Source organism: Corapipo altera, unplaced genomic scaffold (genome assembly GCF_003945725.1).
Source record: "Corapipo altera isolate COAL_440 unplaced genomic scaffold, ASM394572v1 44b, whole genome shotgun sequence".
Classification (NCBI taxonomy): domain Eukaryota; kingdom Metazoa; phylum Chordata; class Aves; order Passeriformes; family Pipridae; genus Corapipo; species Corapipo altera.
The window spans coordinates 601,378-617,542 of record NW_020884932.1 but is presented as its reverse complement, the minus strand read 5'-3'; the positions used below and the strand labels follow the sequence as shown (position 1 = coordinate 617,542).

At 42.8% G+C, this 16,165-nt stretch overlaps 1 protein-coding gene across 2 annotated transcripts in view; it reads left to right on the top strand.

The window, feature by feature from the left end:
• Positions 1–3,698, top strand: part of ZNRF2 (zinc and ring finger 2) — a 54,674-nt gene extending 50,976 nt beyond the window's left edge. The window contains exons 3-5 of one of the 2 annotated variants that reach the window (XM_027659444.1): positions 1,157–1,262; positions 1,976–2,053; positions 3,200–3,698. In XM_027659444.1, coding sequence (XP_027515245.1) covers positions 1,157–1,262; positions 1,976–2,033 — 164 coding nt within the window. In that variant the 3' untranslated portion in view covers positions 2,034–2,053; positions 3,200–3,698. Of the gene's footprint in view, positions 1–1,156; positions 1,263–1,975; positions 2,054–3,199 lie in introns of those variants that run through there. The other variant, XM_027659446.1, reaches the window with a different exon arrangement.
• Positions 3,699–16,165: the final 12,467 nt, after the last annotated feature.

Below are 16,165 nucleotides of genomic sequence, written 5' to 3'. Positions count from 1 at the left end.
TGTGCCAGAGACTGCATTGCCAGCTTGGTTGCTATGTGGTCCCATATTGGGAGTGCTCTGTGGGCTGTGTGAGGTTGTGTGTAACTGGGACTTTTAATCTGCTTCTGGCAAACAGGGCCTTACGTGATCTCCTGTTTTGTGTCATACTAAGACTGAATTCTGCATCCCACATTCTGGCTAAGAGAAGTGTCCAAGAGAGAAGGTTTTTATTAAAAATAATATGTTTTCCCAGAAACTTATTTTTGAAAGCCAACTCTTTTGCATTCCTAGTAGCTTACTTTTTCCTCCTTTGTTAAGGGACTTGATAATGCTGCAAAAAATTCAGTATCTTCAGGAGTTTAGGGTCATTGGAGCCATACAGCACTGATCTTTCCCTGATGAAAATCTCCCATTCTTACAGCTAACAGTTGGATACTTTACACTGAGAAAAAGGTGGATGGGATGTAGAACTTGCTACATGGTGAGAAGAGGTGGAGGGTGTGAAATATGAGCAAGGCTGGTAAAAGAATGCCAGATGGGTAGGAGAGTAAAAAAAAAGAAAAACAAATGATAGACTAAGTGTTTAGAAGTTAGGAACAATTTTATCTAGTTACTTACCTACAGTGCCTTGTCCAGAGAAATGCTACATTCAGGCTTGAGCTTAGCCTCCATGTTGAAAACTGAGCGTAAGGAAGAAAGTACAGCTAAGAAAAACCCAGTCCTGGAGGCATTACATACCACCTGTATCCAGAACCCAGTTTCTCCAATGTTCACCTCTTGGGGTTGCCAAACACAGTGTTTGTCTACTGTGGCTGAGTGGTTCAGAGCCTGTGAGATGGGTTATAGATCTGCTGTCACAGTATAAACTCCAAAGGAACGCTGACTGTTGGTTATGGGTACCCTTTTTCTCCATATGGGTGTCTTCCTACAGAACTTCATTTTGAGCTATGGCGGTATTGTTCAGGCAAGAAATGGAATCATAGCCATATTTTAATTTGAACTGCTAAGAGGTCTCTCATCATGAATCAACTGGTGTGTCACTTAACTTTACCTTGACAGGACTTTCTGCAGAACAAGAAATACCTTCTTCTGTAGCTGTCCTTGATGTTCTGAATAAGGAACATTTTGCCTGTAGTAGTCTGTTTTTTAACCATTTCACTTTGTGCTCTTTCATCAGAGGATGTGCTGAGTAAAGATGCTGGGGAGTGTGCAATATGCCTGGAAGAGCTGCAGCAAGGAGATACTATAGCACGGCTGCCTTGCCTCTGCATATATCATAAAGGGCAAGTATTCCTTGGGATGGATATAAAATATGAGAAGGTTGCATTTACTGGGTAACTCCTTAAGGGGTGCTTAAAGGAGTTTTAAAACTTAGTTGCTTTTTACATTTGAAGACAAACAACAAAGAAACGACAGCAGCAACCCTAAAGATGTTTTTTAAATGACATCTCTCTGCATCTTCGCCATGTATTTGAAGTTATTTTTCCCTGCTATAATTTTCTCATTCTTGCAAAATCACCTGTGTGGGGAAGGAGTGCACATCATGGCTGAGGAGCTTAGTGTGCTTATGTTTTGTCAAATGCTAATAGATCTGGGCAGGGAAAAGGGGGAATGCTTTTTAAACCTGTTCCATATTTTGTGTTCACAAGCGTCTGTAACTACGGGAAGTAAAATGTCAATGAATTATATCAGCAAAATGATAATGTTAATAGTGAAGTAACCTGTGTATAAAAGCTGGATAGCAACTCGTAAAATGCTTCCTGAGAAAATTTTAACACTTAGGAAATTTAGTTTTTCAACAGTGTTTAATATCTAAATATTATTGTGGTTTGGGGTTATTAATTTTTCCAATTATGTGTGTGTATGATACACTTTGTATAATATAAAATCCTACTAGTCATTGAAATCATGAGAAACCAATTTATATTCATATGTTACTGCTAAATGTTTCTGATATTCATGTCAATTGTTTTCATTTTTGTTTTGTATCCAACAGCTGCATAGATGAATGGTTTGAAGTAAATCGATCTTGCCCTGAGCATCCATCTGATTAAGACAAGATTCATGTTTTTAGGTAATGTTTATTTTTAGACATGTACATTTCAACAATAAATATCTTGATTATCTGGAGTAACTCTATGCTAATTTTTTTTTCATTTGTGAATTTGCTACTATGTCTCAGAACTATAATATTAATCAGTAAGCATTGACATGCATTGCAATATAGGTAAAAGGTTTCTGCATCCTAACATGGCATGGTCTGAAATATTGTGTTCCAGTTTTAGTATTGGAAAGCGGCAAGTAATGGCAATTTAAAGCTTTAGCCATTAACTTCTAAAGAATATTTTTCCATGGAAACGAAACAAAATTAAAATAATATAATTGTGTAATTTTGGATTGCTTCATGAGTACTGGCATTTATTTCTGACACAAAGCTTTTGGAATCATATGAAAAAGTTAAAACTAGATATTTTCATAACTGCTTTCATGTTAATGCATTCCAGAATGTTTAAAATATATAAATAAATAAAAAATGTTGACCTGTTTCTATCCATCCCATCTCACGGAGGTTCACGTATTTCCAGCTTATGTTTTGTTTTAATGATTGCAGATCTGCAATCAGTGTCAAAAGTTTAAAGGATAGGTTTATTCTGTTTGTTGACTAGCTCGAAAACTTTATCATACATTAAACCCCTAAGCATTGCAAAACACACTAACAATCATGATAATTCTTAGAGACATAGAGATATCTGAAATTCTAGCTGGTGTCTGAGGGTTTGGTTTTGTTGTTCTGAGGGAAACTGAAGTCTTCATCACTGGCATTTATTTGTGCATTTATTTCATGTTGCTTCATGAGTCTGTGTTGCAGGGGTAGCAGAGAAAACCTGAAGGAAGGTATCCTGCTACAGGGATAATTGTTTTAATCTCAGGGCAGTGTTAGCCAAAATTAATAAACAAATGCATTTCCTGTATTGCCCCCAACTACCGACTGTGGCAGAAACCTACATGCTGTTCATGAATGCCTTTGTCTCTGTTCATGCTCATGGGTGTCTAACCTCATATTAAATTCTATTTGCTTTGTTTGCAGCAGAGATGGTGATAACTAGGGGCTTAGGAAAAAGGGGAAGGAAAACACGGTGGTTGTGCTCATGCTGTTTTAAGTGTGTTCTGTACTGAAATAGCTGAAATGATGGTACTTTGTCTTCTGCTTTTCCAACAGCTGCTTCCACTGATCAGAAAACATAGGAGATGTGAGGTTCCCTTGCTGAACACAGCATGCCTGGCTTGAGACTTAGAGTTCTTTGTGGCTGAAAAAGGCAAAGATGGACAATGACATGGAAAAAACATTGCAGACACCAGTTACTTGCCAGTAGTGCTCAGTATACCAAACACTCATGCAAAGGACATACAGGGATTTTGAAAATGCTGCACATCCTGTAACAATCGACTCCCCACAGACATTACTGACACTATTTTGTATCGAAGGCCAAAGTTCCTAATTTCAGCCTAACTTCTGGTTCTGTGAAGAAGCGAGTTATTGGACACGTTTCCTACTGCCTCGAGTGGAAGCGGAGATGTTCGATACGTGCTATCTGAGACCCTTGCAGGAGGATGGCCCCGGATTTGAGTGGGAACGTTTTCACCTTCTCGTTGGCTGAAGAATAGTAAATGGCAAACTAAATAAATTCTAATAGTGTGACCTTAATTTACTGAATTCACACCTGGTTTTATGTTCTTCACTTTTTTCAAGAACAGAAAACATAAACTGCTCTGCGTAGGAATATTTCAAAATTTTGTAACTAAACCTTTGTCACAATGCAGTCCAAAGAGTAAAAACCAAGACAGGTAACTAATTTATATTGATCAAGCTATAGAGATTGTTGAGATCTGCACATTGTATTGCTATTTAAGTAACTAAAACATCTCTTTTACTGCTTGTGAGTAAAAACTACAAAAAAAATGCAGCAAAGCAAAATCTTACAGCTATGCAACTTTTTTTAAAATAGGAAAAAGAAAAGAATTACCAATTTTAAGTGCTGCCAGTTAAGGTAATTTGTTTAACGGGTATTTTTTTAAAGATGTTTCAGGTAATTATTTTATTGTACTACTCTCATCTCCAGGCTGCCTCCTGAGGTGTAAATGAATAACTGCAAATGTGGGCACAGCGAGAGGTTTTTATAGGCACAGGCGAGAGAACATCGAGGTGGGATTTGTGTTTAATTTTTAAAACATGCGCGAGTTCATGTTTCCTTGTTTGAATATTTTCTTGGTGGCAGGATCTGTAGTACTTTGCATCTAAACCCTTGGTCTCTTCATGTGGAGACCAGCATTTGACAGTGTGGTTTGTTTTGGTTATTGGTTTTTGGTTTTTTTTTTAATGCATCTGCATTTGTTTAATTTATTATTATTTTACTGTATTATATTGTTATAACCAAGGTTCCACGAAACACAGGATGTCTCTGGGTGCGTACATCAAGTGAAACTGTGTATAAATATTAGTTCCCATGAAGTATCACAGTTAAAATAAAAGAAGACAGGGAAAAAAAAGACAATAAACTGGAACAGATATCAGGGCTTAGAAGCATACTTTTTATATTGAGAATTAATTGTAGTGGTTTCTGAATTTCACAGCACAGGGAAGAGTTTATCAATATTTATTAGCAACAGCATTCTTAGTGAGTTTCAATAGTTAAAATAAGTTGCACAACACTTCAAACATTTTTCTTGTACATAAATAATTCTGGTTTTCTTTTTTTTGTTTAAGTACACATTTCTCTCTGTTGCTACTGTGATTCATATCAAAAAGGGCAAAGAACAGGAGCAACTGCTGCTATCTGGAGAACAAGTGCAGTGCGTGTTCTTAAACTCTCCCATCTTGCTTGAAGAGCAGTTCTTCCCTGGATAACATTTTCTCCTGAATGTTGCTCTGTAAAATGCCTTTGTTATGCTGCAAATCTAAAGGAGTCCAGACTAGGTAATTGTCATAGTTGCCAGTGCAGTTTCTACATTTTTGGGCTTGCATCACTGGTTTCAGCGGAACCTGTAACTATGAGGCCCTGTTGTATTCTCTTTTTCAGTGGGAGCAGAATCATTTTGTCACACGTTCAATTCCGTAGTCACATCAAATGTACAGTTGTTCCCTGTAAAGAGCCCTTTCTCAACAAGAATATTTGTGTTGCCTTGTATTATCTTGGGGAAGGGAGGGAGGGGATGAGGAATTACAGCACCTGTTATACTCAAATAGTGGTGTTGCCTGCAGGCCCACTTTTTCAATGTTTTAAATTCCTGATACCTTCTGAAAGTAGAGCTTTTGCATTTGCATTGATGTAACGTTTGCTGTTGGCTTCATGCCTACAGAAACCTTGTAGCAATGTAAAGGGGGTAGGTAAGTGTTTTGATGTCCTGGGCTCTGAGGTCATAGGTAGCCTTTGGCTTGGGGATTAAGTAGGTAAATATTATAAACATGAATCTGTTTACAACTTGAGCTCAGTTTTGGTAGTTCATGGTAGTAGCTGATTTAAAGACCATTATCACTGTTGTCCCATGTTTAGGAACAGTGTTAGAAAAGCATGCCACAAGCCAGTGAACTGTGCATGGGTTTGCAGGCAAGAGTGCATCGCTACTTCCATCAGCACAGTAGAGCAGCAATACCTTGGATTATTTGAGGAACTGACATGAGGTCAACCTTAGTTTGACGTTCTTGGTATCCATGAATCTCTTCTGAAAGACTATGGGGGGTTTTCTTGTATCAAAACCTGTAATAGAGACCAAGCCTAGAATGACCCTGGAAGCATGGCAGTGATGCTTGGGTTTGAAAACACCTGTGGAAACTCACCTAGGTAAGCTTTCTGTCACCATCAGTTGCTGATGACCATGCTGTAGGCATAGCTCCAGTCATAGGCAACACCTTCGTTTTGAAAACATCCTCACAGGGGTGCTGAGTCACTGTGCTTCAGAAGGGGAAAATAAAACACCAAACAAGTCCTGTGTCTTGATCAAGGAATACCACACTTGTCCACAAGAAGCAATAACTTATATTATGGTGCGATATGCTTCTTTGCCTGTAAATATCTTGAGATTGCCAATTCTGTGCTGTTTCAGAGTATTTTTCTGTCATCTGGCCTGTATCTTCCCTAAGTATGTAAAGGTGTGAAATAATTCCCATACTCAGGTCTGCCATAAACATGCTGCTTGCCAGCAGGGGAAGAGTAGACTCGACACTGTCTTGAAATGTGAGATTTTTCTGAACTTGTAACATACCCATGTCTCTTCAGTAGCAACTTGTGTTTTGAAGTTCATAGTGGAGGTGGCTGTGAGTTGAATTGTATATAACCATATCCCTACAGTACCAAGAGAGTCACACTGCTGTTGGCACAGGGCACCCTTTGGCCTATCTCTTATGAGTCAGTATATCTATAATAACACTTCCCTTTTAAAGGAGGTAGCTAATTTTCTTTCAGTGTGTGCATTCAATGATGAGTTCAGTGGGATGTAAAAGCAAAAATACAAAGCACACCACAAATTTTTGATATTTTATTTTTGGGAGGAATAAGGCCAAAACCAGATGGTCTTATTTGTAGTCAAGGTAGCTGTCATATTCAAGGTTAAGTGTACTGCGGTATTTTGAAATGGAAAACATATAGGTGATGTACAAAAACTTGAGTATGTACTTTTGACCTTGGTTTTTTTCCTTGCTGCCCCTCTTTTATGAGGTAAAGGGGGCTTATGACTGAGTGTCAAGATTCAGACATTCATCCTACTTCCTAATGTTAGGAGCATTGGCTTTTCAAGTCTTTCCTGAAAGGCTGGAGAGCTGGTAAAATGGACTCCCAGAAGACTAAAATCTCAACAAATATAAGAAAGATAATTTTTATTCAGAAATGTGGATATTTGGTGTTTCTGGATGCTTAATGTCTACTACATAAGATATGCTTATGGATGCTTTTGGCATGCTGCCTTTTCCATGTGTGGGCTTCAGAAACTTGCTCCATTTCTTCTGTGTTCCACCAAAAGCAAGGAACTTGGTGGTTGAATATTACTATTCTCTCTACAGAAACAGCAGCAAAACACATATTGATACAAGCCATGATCTCTCTGAATTTCTGTGGATTTTAGCTGCTTTCCCACATTGAAAGAGAACATTCATATGCAAATTTGGTATTGCTTTGTATCTTCTAATTTTGCTGGACAGTTGGGAGTTTCCTGCTGAGAGACTCCCATATACCTGGGAATGCAGAAGTGCTACTATGGGGTCTTCCAGCTCACCTTTGCCAGTGGAGGATTATCTCATTTTTTGATGAGTGCTATATTTTATGTTTTACTTTCCACCCTTCCAAGCTTAAAAATCATTTTAGTATCAATTTCTTCTCTTCTTAGCTGAAGACATATTTTAGGCCATATTCCCTCAATCTTTGGACAGGCTTTCCACTGGCATCAGCAAACATAATGTAAGAGGTTGTAACTGGAAGGGGAGGCTTGTTATGGGTTTCCTACAGTCCAGCCAAATATGATTTTTTCATGCAGCTCGTACTGCTTAACTTTTTGTCATTCAAAACATTCTGTGTGACCAGGTCACGACAGAACTGTGTCCAGGATTTGTTTCCTGAATGTAAAACTCTTGATGTTTCTGTTTCCATATAAATTAACCTGCTTGTAAAATCAAGTTGAAGATGTCGTAGCCTGTTGGGGGTTGGAAAATCCAACCCAGTCCTTACTCTCAGATTGCATTTGATTATCTTACTACACATTGTAGGCTAGCTTCCCAAGCTGCTGTAAAGTCATGTCTCAATTACTACATCAGAGCTGATAATGGGATAAGCTGTAAAATGACCTCACTGTGGGGCATTATTAGTTGTTGAAGACTTGCTCAGGTAAACTACTGTAGGAATATCCTGCACCTGAAAAAGGTTGGACTTCATTCTGGTTTTGATCTAATAAGTTGCCAGTGTACAAGAAGTAGAAGGCAACCAGCCCACTAGCTGATCTTTCTGGCAGCTTTTAATCTATGTGTGTTTGTCTGAGAGACTTTTGCCCTTGGGTGTGCTTTGGCAAAGATTTTGCAACAATAAATAGGATTTGCTCGATTCTGGCAGAATTTCAAATGTAAGTAACCCGACATTGCAGGAACATAATCTGTTGCTGAATCCAGTTCCTCTTGTTTTCCCTCAAATCTGTCCCTTTTATTGCTAATTTGTTCTATTTAATAGTAAACACTTCTCAACATGACTGGTCACAAGCTCTCAAGGTGTGAAATGCTAAGAGGAAGAGACATCAAAGCTTGATTCTGTACTCTACTTGTATATATTAAGATGAAGCCTGGAGTATTCGTTACCATACAGTCAAGAATTCTCCACAGTGATATTGCCAAAACTGTTACTTTCAAGGAACAAGGGAGGTGACTTAGCTGTAGAGGGGATACTTTATTGAACTACTTAAAATCTACTTGTAACAAAGTTTAAGAGCTCCAATGTCACACTGACACAGTGGTGATCCAGCATTAACCTTATCACTTGATTGTGAATCTCATTCTGGCTCTTCCTAGGCTTTGGCAGGTGCCTGCTGGTAGGGAGCAGAGTGTGCATTCCCTTTTTTATATGCCTCTTCCTACAGAGCTAACCCTGCCCACAGCAATTTAGAGGGAACTCCGTGCTAGCTTCTGAAATGCCACCTGTATGTGCAGTGGTAATGGACAAGGTATCTTCCTTCATTACCCAGAGCAGAAATTGGAATGTAATTTGCAATGTCTAATGTAAAACATGTTTGTTTGTTTTGTTCGGGTTTTTTTAATTGAGCAGTATGATTGCAAGTTGACTTAAGTTGTTCTAAGGTACTCTTTTCAGTGGTATGCCAGTACATAATCATGAATGAAAATATTTTTTTATTGATTTTTAGGTTGTATGTTTAACATTCCATTCATGTAAAATATGTACAAATATATGTAATAAATCTTTTGAAGCACAGTTTTCCTCACACTTTCAGGTGGTGGTTTTTGGGATTTTTTTTTTAGTATTAGTAAAAGAGGCACTGCTGTGGGACAGAGTTTCTGTATGTCTGTGCTGGAGACTGAGCTGAAGCAGAGGAAGGAAAAGCAATGCATGATGTAGAGTCACAGCTAGGAAAGCTTGGTATCTCACCTGTCTGCAGTCCTGCAGGTAGGAGTACAGACCCTCTGGGCCAGCCTCTGGCTCCTCCAAGTCCCTCTCACTCTTCACCTATCCTGCAAGCAGTGATGTGACAGGCATGTATCCATCTGGCCAAGGACAATCTCAACAGAACAGAGCTGATGTAGCTCCTATTTTCCTGGGGTGGCTGGAGGCAAGATGTCTCTGTTTGATGTGTCTTCTGTTGACCTTCAGCAGATATGATGGCCTTAAAGGTTAGCATACGTTAGAGATGCCAGGTCTGAAGGTGGGTAATCTCATGTGTGGTTTCAAAAGAGAAAAAAAAAAAAAGAGTGAGGAGAAGAGGCTAGCAAACAGCCCTTTCTCATCACCTGAGATCTGGGAAGATCCATCAGGGCATCAAGGTAGCTTAATACACTCCTCTTTCCTTCGGTTTCCTCTACCCAAATACCACTCTCACTTCCTCCCAAAACACTTCATAGTTTCCTCTTTAAAACTGACTCCCTGCCAGCTTACCCATGGCTGGGCAGTGCATGGATTTCTTGTCCTCGATGGTCACCCAGACTCTCCTGTCTGTCCCTAAACAGTTGGGATGAGGCTACTACAGGCTCCCACAGAGACACGGTGCTGGAGGAGGGAATTTCTGCCCAGAGCCACTGAATCGTTCTCTCTGGCAAGGGTATGGCACTGCTGTGGCAACTGCCTGGAAACTTTCTGCCGGGGCAGTGGCTGCAGCTACCCAAGGAGTCAGGTTGCCTCCAGCACTGCCTGCAGCAGGGAGCTGTGGGTGTGAGAGACCTGGCCAGCCGCGTTATCACTCCAGATCTTCCTGTCTGCCCTGGCACCAGCTAAGGACCTCCAGCCCTTGTGCTAACAGTACATGAGATGAGGACAGGAGTACAGATGAGCCATGTGGTTTTAGATAGTATACAGTTGAAGTCTCCTGCGGGGAGAGTGAGATTTTAACACCTCTCCACCTACATTAGTTGTGAATGGATCTGCGAGTGCTTTTAACAAAATGAAAGCATGTTTCACCAAGGTTATGTGGAGAACATGGGAGAAAATGAAAGGAGTTCACTCTCCAGGAGGGAAATGCCACCTCTTATGTTGGTGTGTTGCATCCCGATCCAACAGGGTGCTGGTCCCAGCCAGGGGTACTGTCAGTGATGCATGGATTTATGGCTCAGGTTTCTCCAAGGCTGGGTGTCCATCCTTGCTTGCTCCACTTTTGAGATAAGCCTTTTGGTGTGGCTGGGGGTAGCTGAATCTGTTACTAGAGCACAGTGACAATTGGACCATCACAATTCTCCCTGTGGGAGATGATAGTTTTAATGCATGAATTATTCAAATCTGCACTGAGAGACAGTTGGATGTAATTATTGAGGAACATGTTTGTATCTCTTGTTAGCGTAACTTTTTTTCCACCACCCCAACCCCCCCACCCTGATTGCCTTCTGGAAAGCCTGAATCCCTTCACTGCCAGTAATTTCTGTGTTTTTCTCCTCAGTCTTGAGCTATATTATGGAAGAAATTGATAACCAGTTACAGCCGAGTTTGGCTTTGCATCAGGAAAATCTGCTGGAAATCCTTCTAGTTCAGTAGGTACAGGATTTCGTGTGTGAAATTTAAATTAGTGGCATCTGTTGGTATCATATCCTACCTTCCTGCCTACGGTTGGGACATGGGACATGCCACCTCTGCCCCAAGTTGCTTGCCCTGCAGGGTGAACTGGGATGCTGTGCTGGCCCCAGGCTGTTCCTGGGAACTCTCAGCAATAGATAGTGATGTTGCGTGTGTGTGTGCGTCTCACCCCAGCTACCACACGCTGTTGTTTGTCCATGTCCACTTCTGGATGCTGCACTGCTTTCAGCAGGAAGAGGAACACAACACACAGCCTGCGGCAAAGAGAGCAGGGAGGGGGTGAGAGTGCCCTGCAGCAGCTAGAGCTGAACAGGGAAGTTTTCTCCCCTTGGCTTTTGACTGCGCTGTGCTGTAAGGTCTTGTTCTCCTTCTGAGGCTGTGACACCTGAGCACTGTCTGTGCCTGGGGAGGTGCAGGCTGGAGCCTGCTGGTCTCTGCAAACATCCCCTCTGTGTATTTATTGAGTAGAGGAGGTTCCTAGCTCCTTCCACCCTGCAGGGAGAGGGATGTCTGTGTCCAAAAAAGCCAAACAAGGCCGTGAGTACACTGCTCGTGAGGTGCTGTGCAGCTTGTGCCTGCTGTCTCCTCACCAACCAGCCACTGGACAACAAGGAGCCTTAGCAAAAGCCAAGTGAGATGGAGTTTTCCAGCCGTCATTTAATAAAGCATCTGTTTTCTGAGGGGGATGAGATCAGGGATGCATGGAGGCAGGGAGGAGGGTTTGACATAAATAAATAATTGCATAAAACCCATCCTCAGTTGACGCAAGATGACTCACTCCTCATAAAGGCAGGAGCGTAGAGAAGGCAGATCGCAAGCACAGGGACGTGTCCTCAGCTAGCTCGGTGGAAACTGCAGGTGCTTGGTATCTCTGCATTTGGCCCATTATCTTTTGAGTCGTGTTTTGTGCTGAGCTTCTGCCCTACTTTCGTTTTCACCCTGTTTACAGATTTCTTTGTTTGAACCTGTGTTTAAATTTTAACAAAACCTCCCTCCCCGCCCTTCCCGTCCTAGTTGCTTCTTTAAGCCAGCTTCAAACAGCAGGAAAAGCAAACAAACTCTGCTGAGCCCCATCAGGCTTTGTCACTAAGGAGAACAACCACCGTGGGGCTGTTTCCCCATCTGGTGGTGGGGTTTCCTAACTTGATTCCTGCCTCAGCGGACCCAGGTGTCTTCTAAAGGGAGCAGTTTTCCTCTTCACAAGTCACCTGGGCCAGGATTAACATCTGCTAAACTCAGGATTAAAGAATCTGGCAGGTAATGGGAGCATGAAAGCTTGACAGCTTCATTTGCTCCAGTCCATGAGGTCCAACTCTCCCAGCTTGCGAGGCTTTAGCAGATAATTGTTGCTGCCTTCAGTGTATCAGATGAATACCCAGATGTAAGAGGTTGGGCATAATTTATTTGTTTTGCAAAGGGTTTGCTGGAGCTGGAACTCTAGCTCTCTGCCCCATGGGAGCAAAGGGGATGCTTCCACACCAGGGCTGGTTTGTTCTTGGGCACAGCCACTTGCTCCAGTGGTGGAAGTGGCCCATCAGCTGTGCCACTGGCAGCCACCTCATGAGCCAGCCTACTTATGCTGGGGGCTGGGATGGGGGAGCATGGCACCTGTCTCAAGGTGCTCAAATCCAGGCTCACCTGCACTGCACAAAGCACAGCCTCCTGGGACTGTTGGGAGCCCCTCTGTCAGCAGCCCTGGTGCCAGCCATGGCTGCAGGCCCTGAGTGTGGCAAGAATTTATGTACTGCCACCATAATGGGTTGCTTGACCCCTGCAGACACTGACCTCAGGTGGGTGAGGTGGCATCAGCTCTGCCCAAAATGTGCTACTTGCCAGTGCAGTCACCCTAGGGACTCCCAGTTTGCACAGGAGTACAAGGGCACAGGGCATCTTCTGCTTTCCCAGTATAAAGCAATGGCTGTAGTTTTTGCCCCTGGCTGAATAAGACCAGTTTTTATTCCTCAACCTGCCTGCAGTGATCTCTCATGACTTAATGCTTCTGAAGCTGCTGTTTGCTCTGAAACATCATCCCTGCTTTCACGTCCCCCTGCGTACCTGAAGGCAGTTATTTCAAACCTTTGCAGTTCATCCCCTCAGCTCTCCTTTACCTCTGGAGTGGAGAATGAACACTGGCTAACCTGGCACTGCCAAGCTTCACAGGGTATTCAAACAGCAACTTCCCAGGGTGAAAGGGCAGACTCCCCAGTACCTGTAGTGCTCCCTGCATCCTCTCAGTTTGTCCCCGCTCGGAGAAATGAGGAAGGACTTGCCACTATTGCTATTTTGTGTTTTTAGAAGCCTCATCTATCCCACAGAGCAACTGAGATCCCTCAGCAAGCAAGCAGAAACCACCTTCTGTGAGTAAACTTGGAATCCTTGAGTGCAGCAGATAGTTCCCAGCCTGGCCTCCATTTTCATCTAGCACAATCCTGCCATTTTGTTTCTACCTACTAAAGCAGCAGTCAAGACCTTTGCGTACAGCTGTAGCTTTTCCTGCTGAGATTACTTGTTGCATCAGTTGAAAACTGAGCAGCCTCTGTAGTGACCTCTCATTCCTCACAGCAAACCCATCCCTTGCTGCTGTTGCCTGGCTCCGATGCCTTTGCTCTCCACCAGAGCCATTTGTACAGCTTTGCAGCAGTCTCCTGTTTTTCTCTGCTGAACTGAGGTAAGGGAGCAGAATGAAGCTACAGGGAAAAGGCATGGGTGTCTCACTCTCTTCAGCATCAGTGCTGCTCCCATGGCATGGGATTGGGATCCTGCACTGGCTGTGGTGGAAGAGCAAAGGCTGCACCACCCTGCAAGTCCAGCTGGGGTCCAACACCTGGAAATGCATGTCTGACACAAGTAAGCAGCACCAGGCTCAGAAAAGCATCCTTTCCTGAAGACCTGGTAGTGTGTGACAGGAGCAGGACCGCACTCCGTTGCAGCAGGGCTCCCTTGAGGGCCACTTTGTTATTCTGGCACCAGTAAACGCACACAGCTTGCACCAACCACATACAAGTGGTAATACCTCAAGCCAGCAAGTCTTTGCCCACAGCAGTGAGTGGAAACACAAAGAGCTTCTACCGTCAGTGTGGCCAGAGGACTGTGGAAGCAGAGCATGGCAGCAGCACGTCCCAGAGCATCATGGTTTCCTCAGTGCCCCTAACTGGATTGGCATCAGCTGCTGGAAGGCTCCCTTAGGGGCAGTGGCAGCTGTGAGTGGCCTTCTCTAGCTGCATCAGCTCCTCCTTCTTGTCTGCAGCCAGAATTAGTTAGGGTGTCACTGTCCTGTCTTGATCTAGCCAAGTGTCTACTTGACAGGGCTTAGCAAAGCCAAAGCACTTGCAGGCAGCTTTTTCTTTACAAAGCTGTTTATTATCACAGTGGATGAGTGGAAAAACATGACACAGTGTACAGAGATGGCTTCAGCAAATTACAAACAAGTCTAAAATTAAAGTTACAGTTGTCTTTGAATTTGAATGAACGAGGCTCTCGCTGCAAGCTGCAAATGTGTTGCTCTAAGGCGCTCTACGAACAGGCCAGTAAGGCTACAAAGCGCTTCAGCCAAAAATGCTGTGCTGATAAACAAGGAGTGTCTGGCTGCTTCCAGAGCAGCAACCAGTTTCCCCAGCATGACTCCCAAAGTTGTGATGTGCTGTGTGAAGCTCTAGGTGAGCTGGGAGCTAGATGCTAAGAAACCCCTTGATTTTGTCAAATCTGGACCGAGCTATGCTCAGACCTTCAGCCCAGTCCAAATGAGCACTTGCAGCTGCCCAAAATCACCTCTGAAATGAGTGGCTATGACTGGCACCATAATCAGTGCCAAACTCTGTCTGACATGGAGCTGGGCTTGATCCTGCCACTGCTTACTCTGAGGCTGCACTTAGCTGCTGCAGCGCCGTAAATGCTGCTGCCCTGAAAACACCACCCTGGATGCCTGGCTTGTAACAACCAGGTATAGAATGGGATTTGCAACAGGGCTGAGAATGTTGTGCAACAAACAGCGCCAAAGGCTGCTCTAAACCAAAAAAGGGGCAGATGTGTCTGCATTGGAAAGCTTGGGGGAGGCTGTTTTAGTCAATCAGTGAAATAAGGACAGGAGCTGGAGTTTTAAACTATTTTCTACCTGGTAAAAGAGCAAATAATTCTATGATTAGATCAATTTGGGAGCACGCTTCCCTCCAACACAGGCAACTGATGCCTCCTGTGAATGCCCTTCCTTACACCAGTGTCTTCTCCTTTCCATCAGAGCAGGCTGGCAAAACACAACATTTTGACAAGGTGCATGAGTGTCTGATTTGTTAAAGTCACTGAGAAGTCTTTAAAGGCTTTGCTTTGGCAGATGTTTTGGCAATTGTAATCCAGCTCATTTGTAACTGTGTGCCCTTTTGCTTCAGTAAACAAATGGCTCAGGTGCAGAAATCACTCAAGTTAGCTGTCTGGCATGGTTGAAAAACTTCATCTGTCTCCCTGTGAAAAATCAGAGTTGATACCACAGGCACAGAGGAAAAGACACTGAAAAGTAATAAACATTAAGCTGGTTTTCTTCTTTTTTGTTATTGTTGTTGTTTTTTCTGCAGGTTTTGTGAAAAACTTCATGAGTATTTTAAAATGTGTTAGGGAGCTGAAGGGAGTAGACAGAATGGGGAGGCTGGGAAAGGTCAGTTACCATGTAGGAAATGAAGAAGCTCTGACCTATAAAGCGAGCCTTTTCTCATCCTTTCTTTCATGAGGCAGATTTGGGACACGGGAAGGTGAGGGTTCATCGGTTTGGCATTTTAACTGGAGATTCTTCTTCCAGCCTACCAAGATTTTGTGGGTTAATCAGCTACTGGAGAATTGTTTCTCAAAGTTTTGGCAGGTGGTAACACAGGAGAAGGAAGGAAAATGGCTCATGCTTTTCCATTTTAGGTTCCTACACCATGGGGTAGTTTGAATTTACAAAGCATGACTAATTCCACCCCCCCCCCAAAAAAAAAAAAATCCAATAGATGCTCTTTTAAGAGCATCTAAAGTTACACTCCCTAAAAAATAATTATTTTGTGGGGTATAATGTTTTCTTGCCAGTCCTTATTATTACTACCTGCCTCTTGCCTTGCTCTTTCCCCTAATTCAAGTTCAGACTAAAAGCTTTCCAAGCAAATCGCAATCCTTCTTTGTGCTTACATGTTGCTGGGAGAAGGGATTTTTACTTGATGCTAGTGATTGTCAATTGTCCTTCCTCCCCAATGAAGCTGGGCAACGTAATATTGGTGTATTGCCACCAGCATAGTGTCTAGGCCAAGAGCCAAGGCAATGAACAGCCTGCTAATTAATTTTTTACATTTATCTCCAGACCCCCTCCCCAGAACAAACACTGTGAAAACAGGAGGTAGCCGTTTCCACGCAGCCCTCTGGAAATTTTGAGCAAAAGTGGTTTACTAACAGTTTTATGGTTT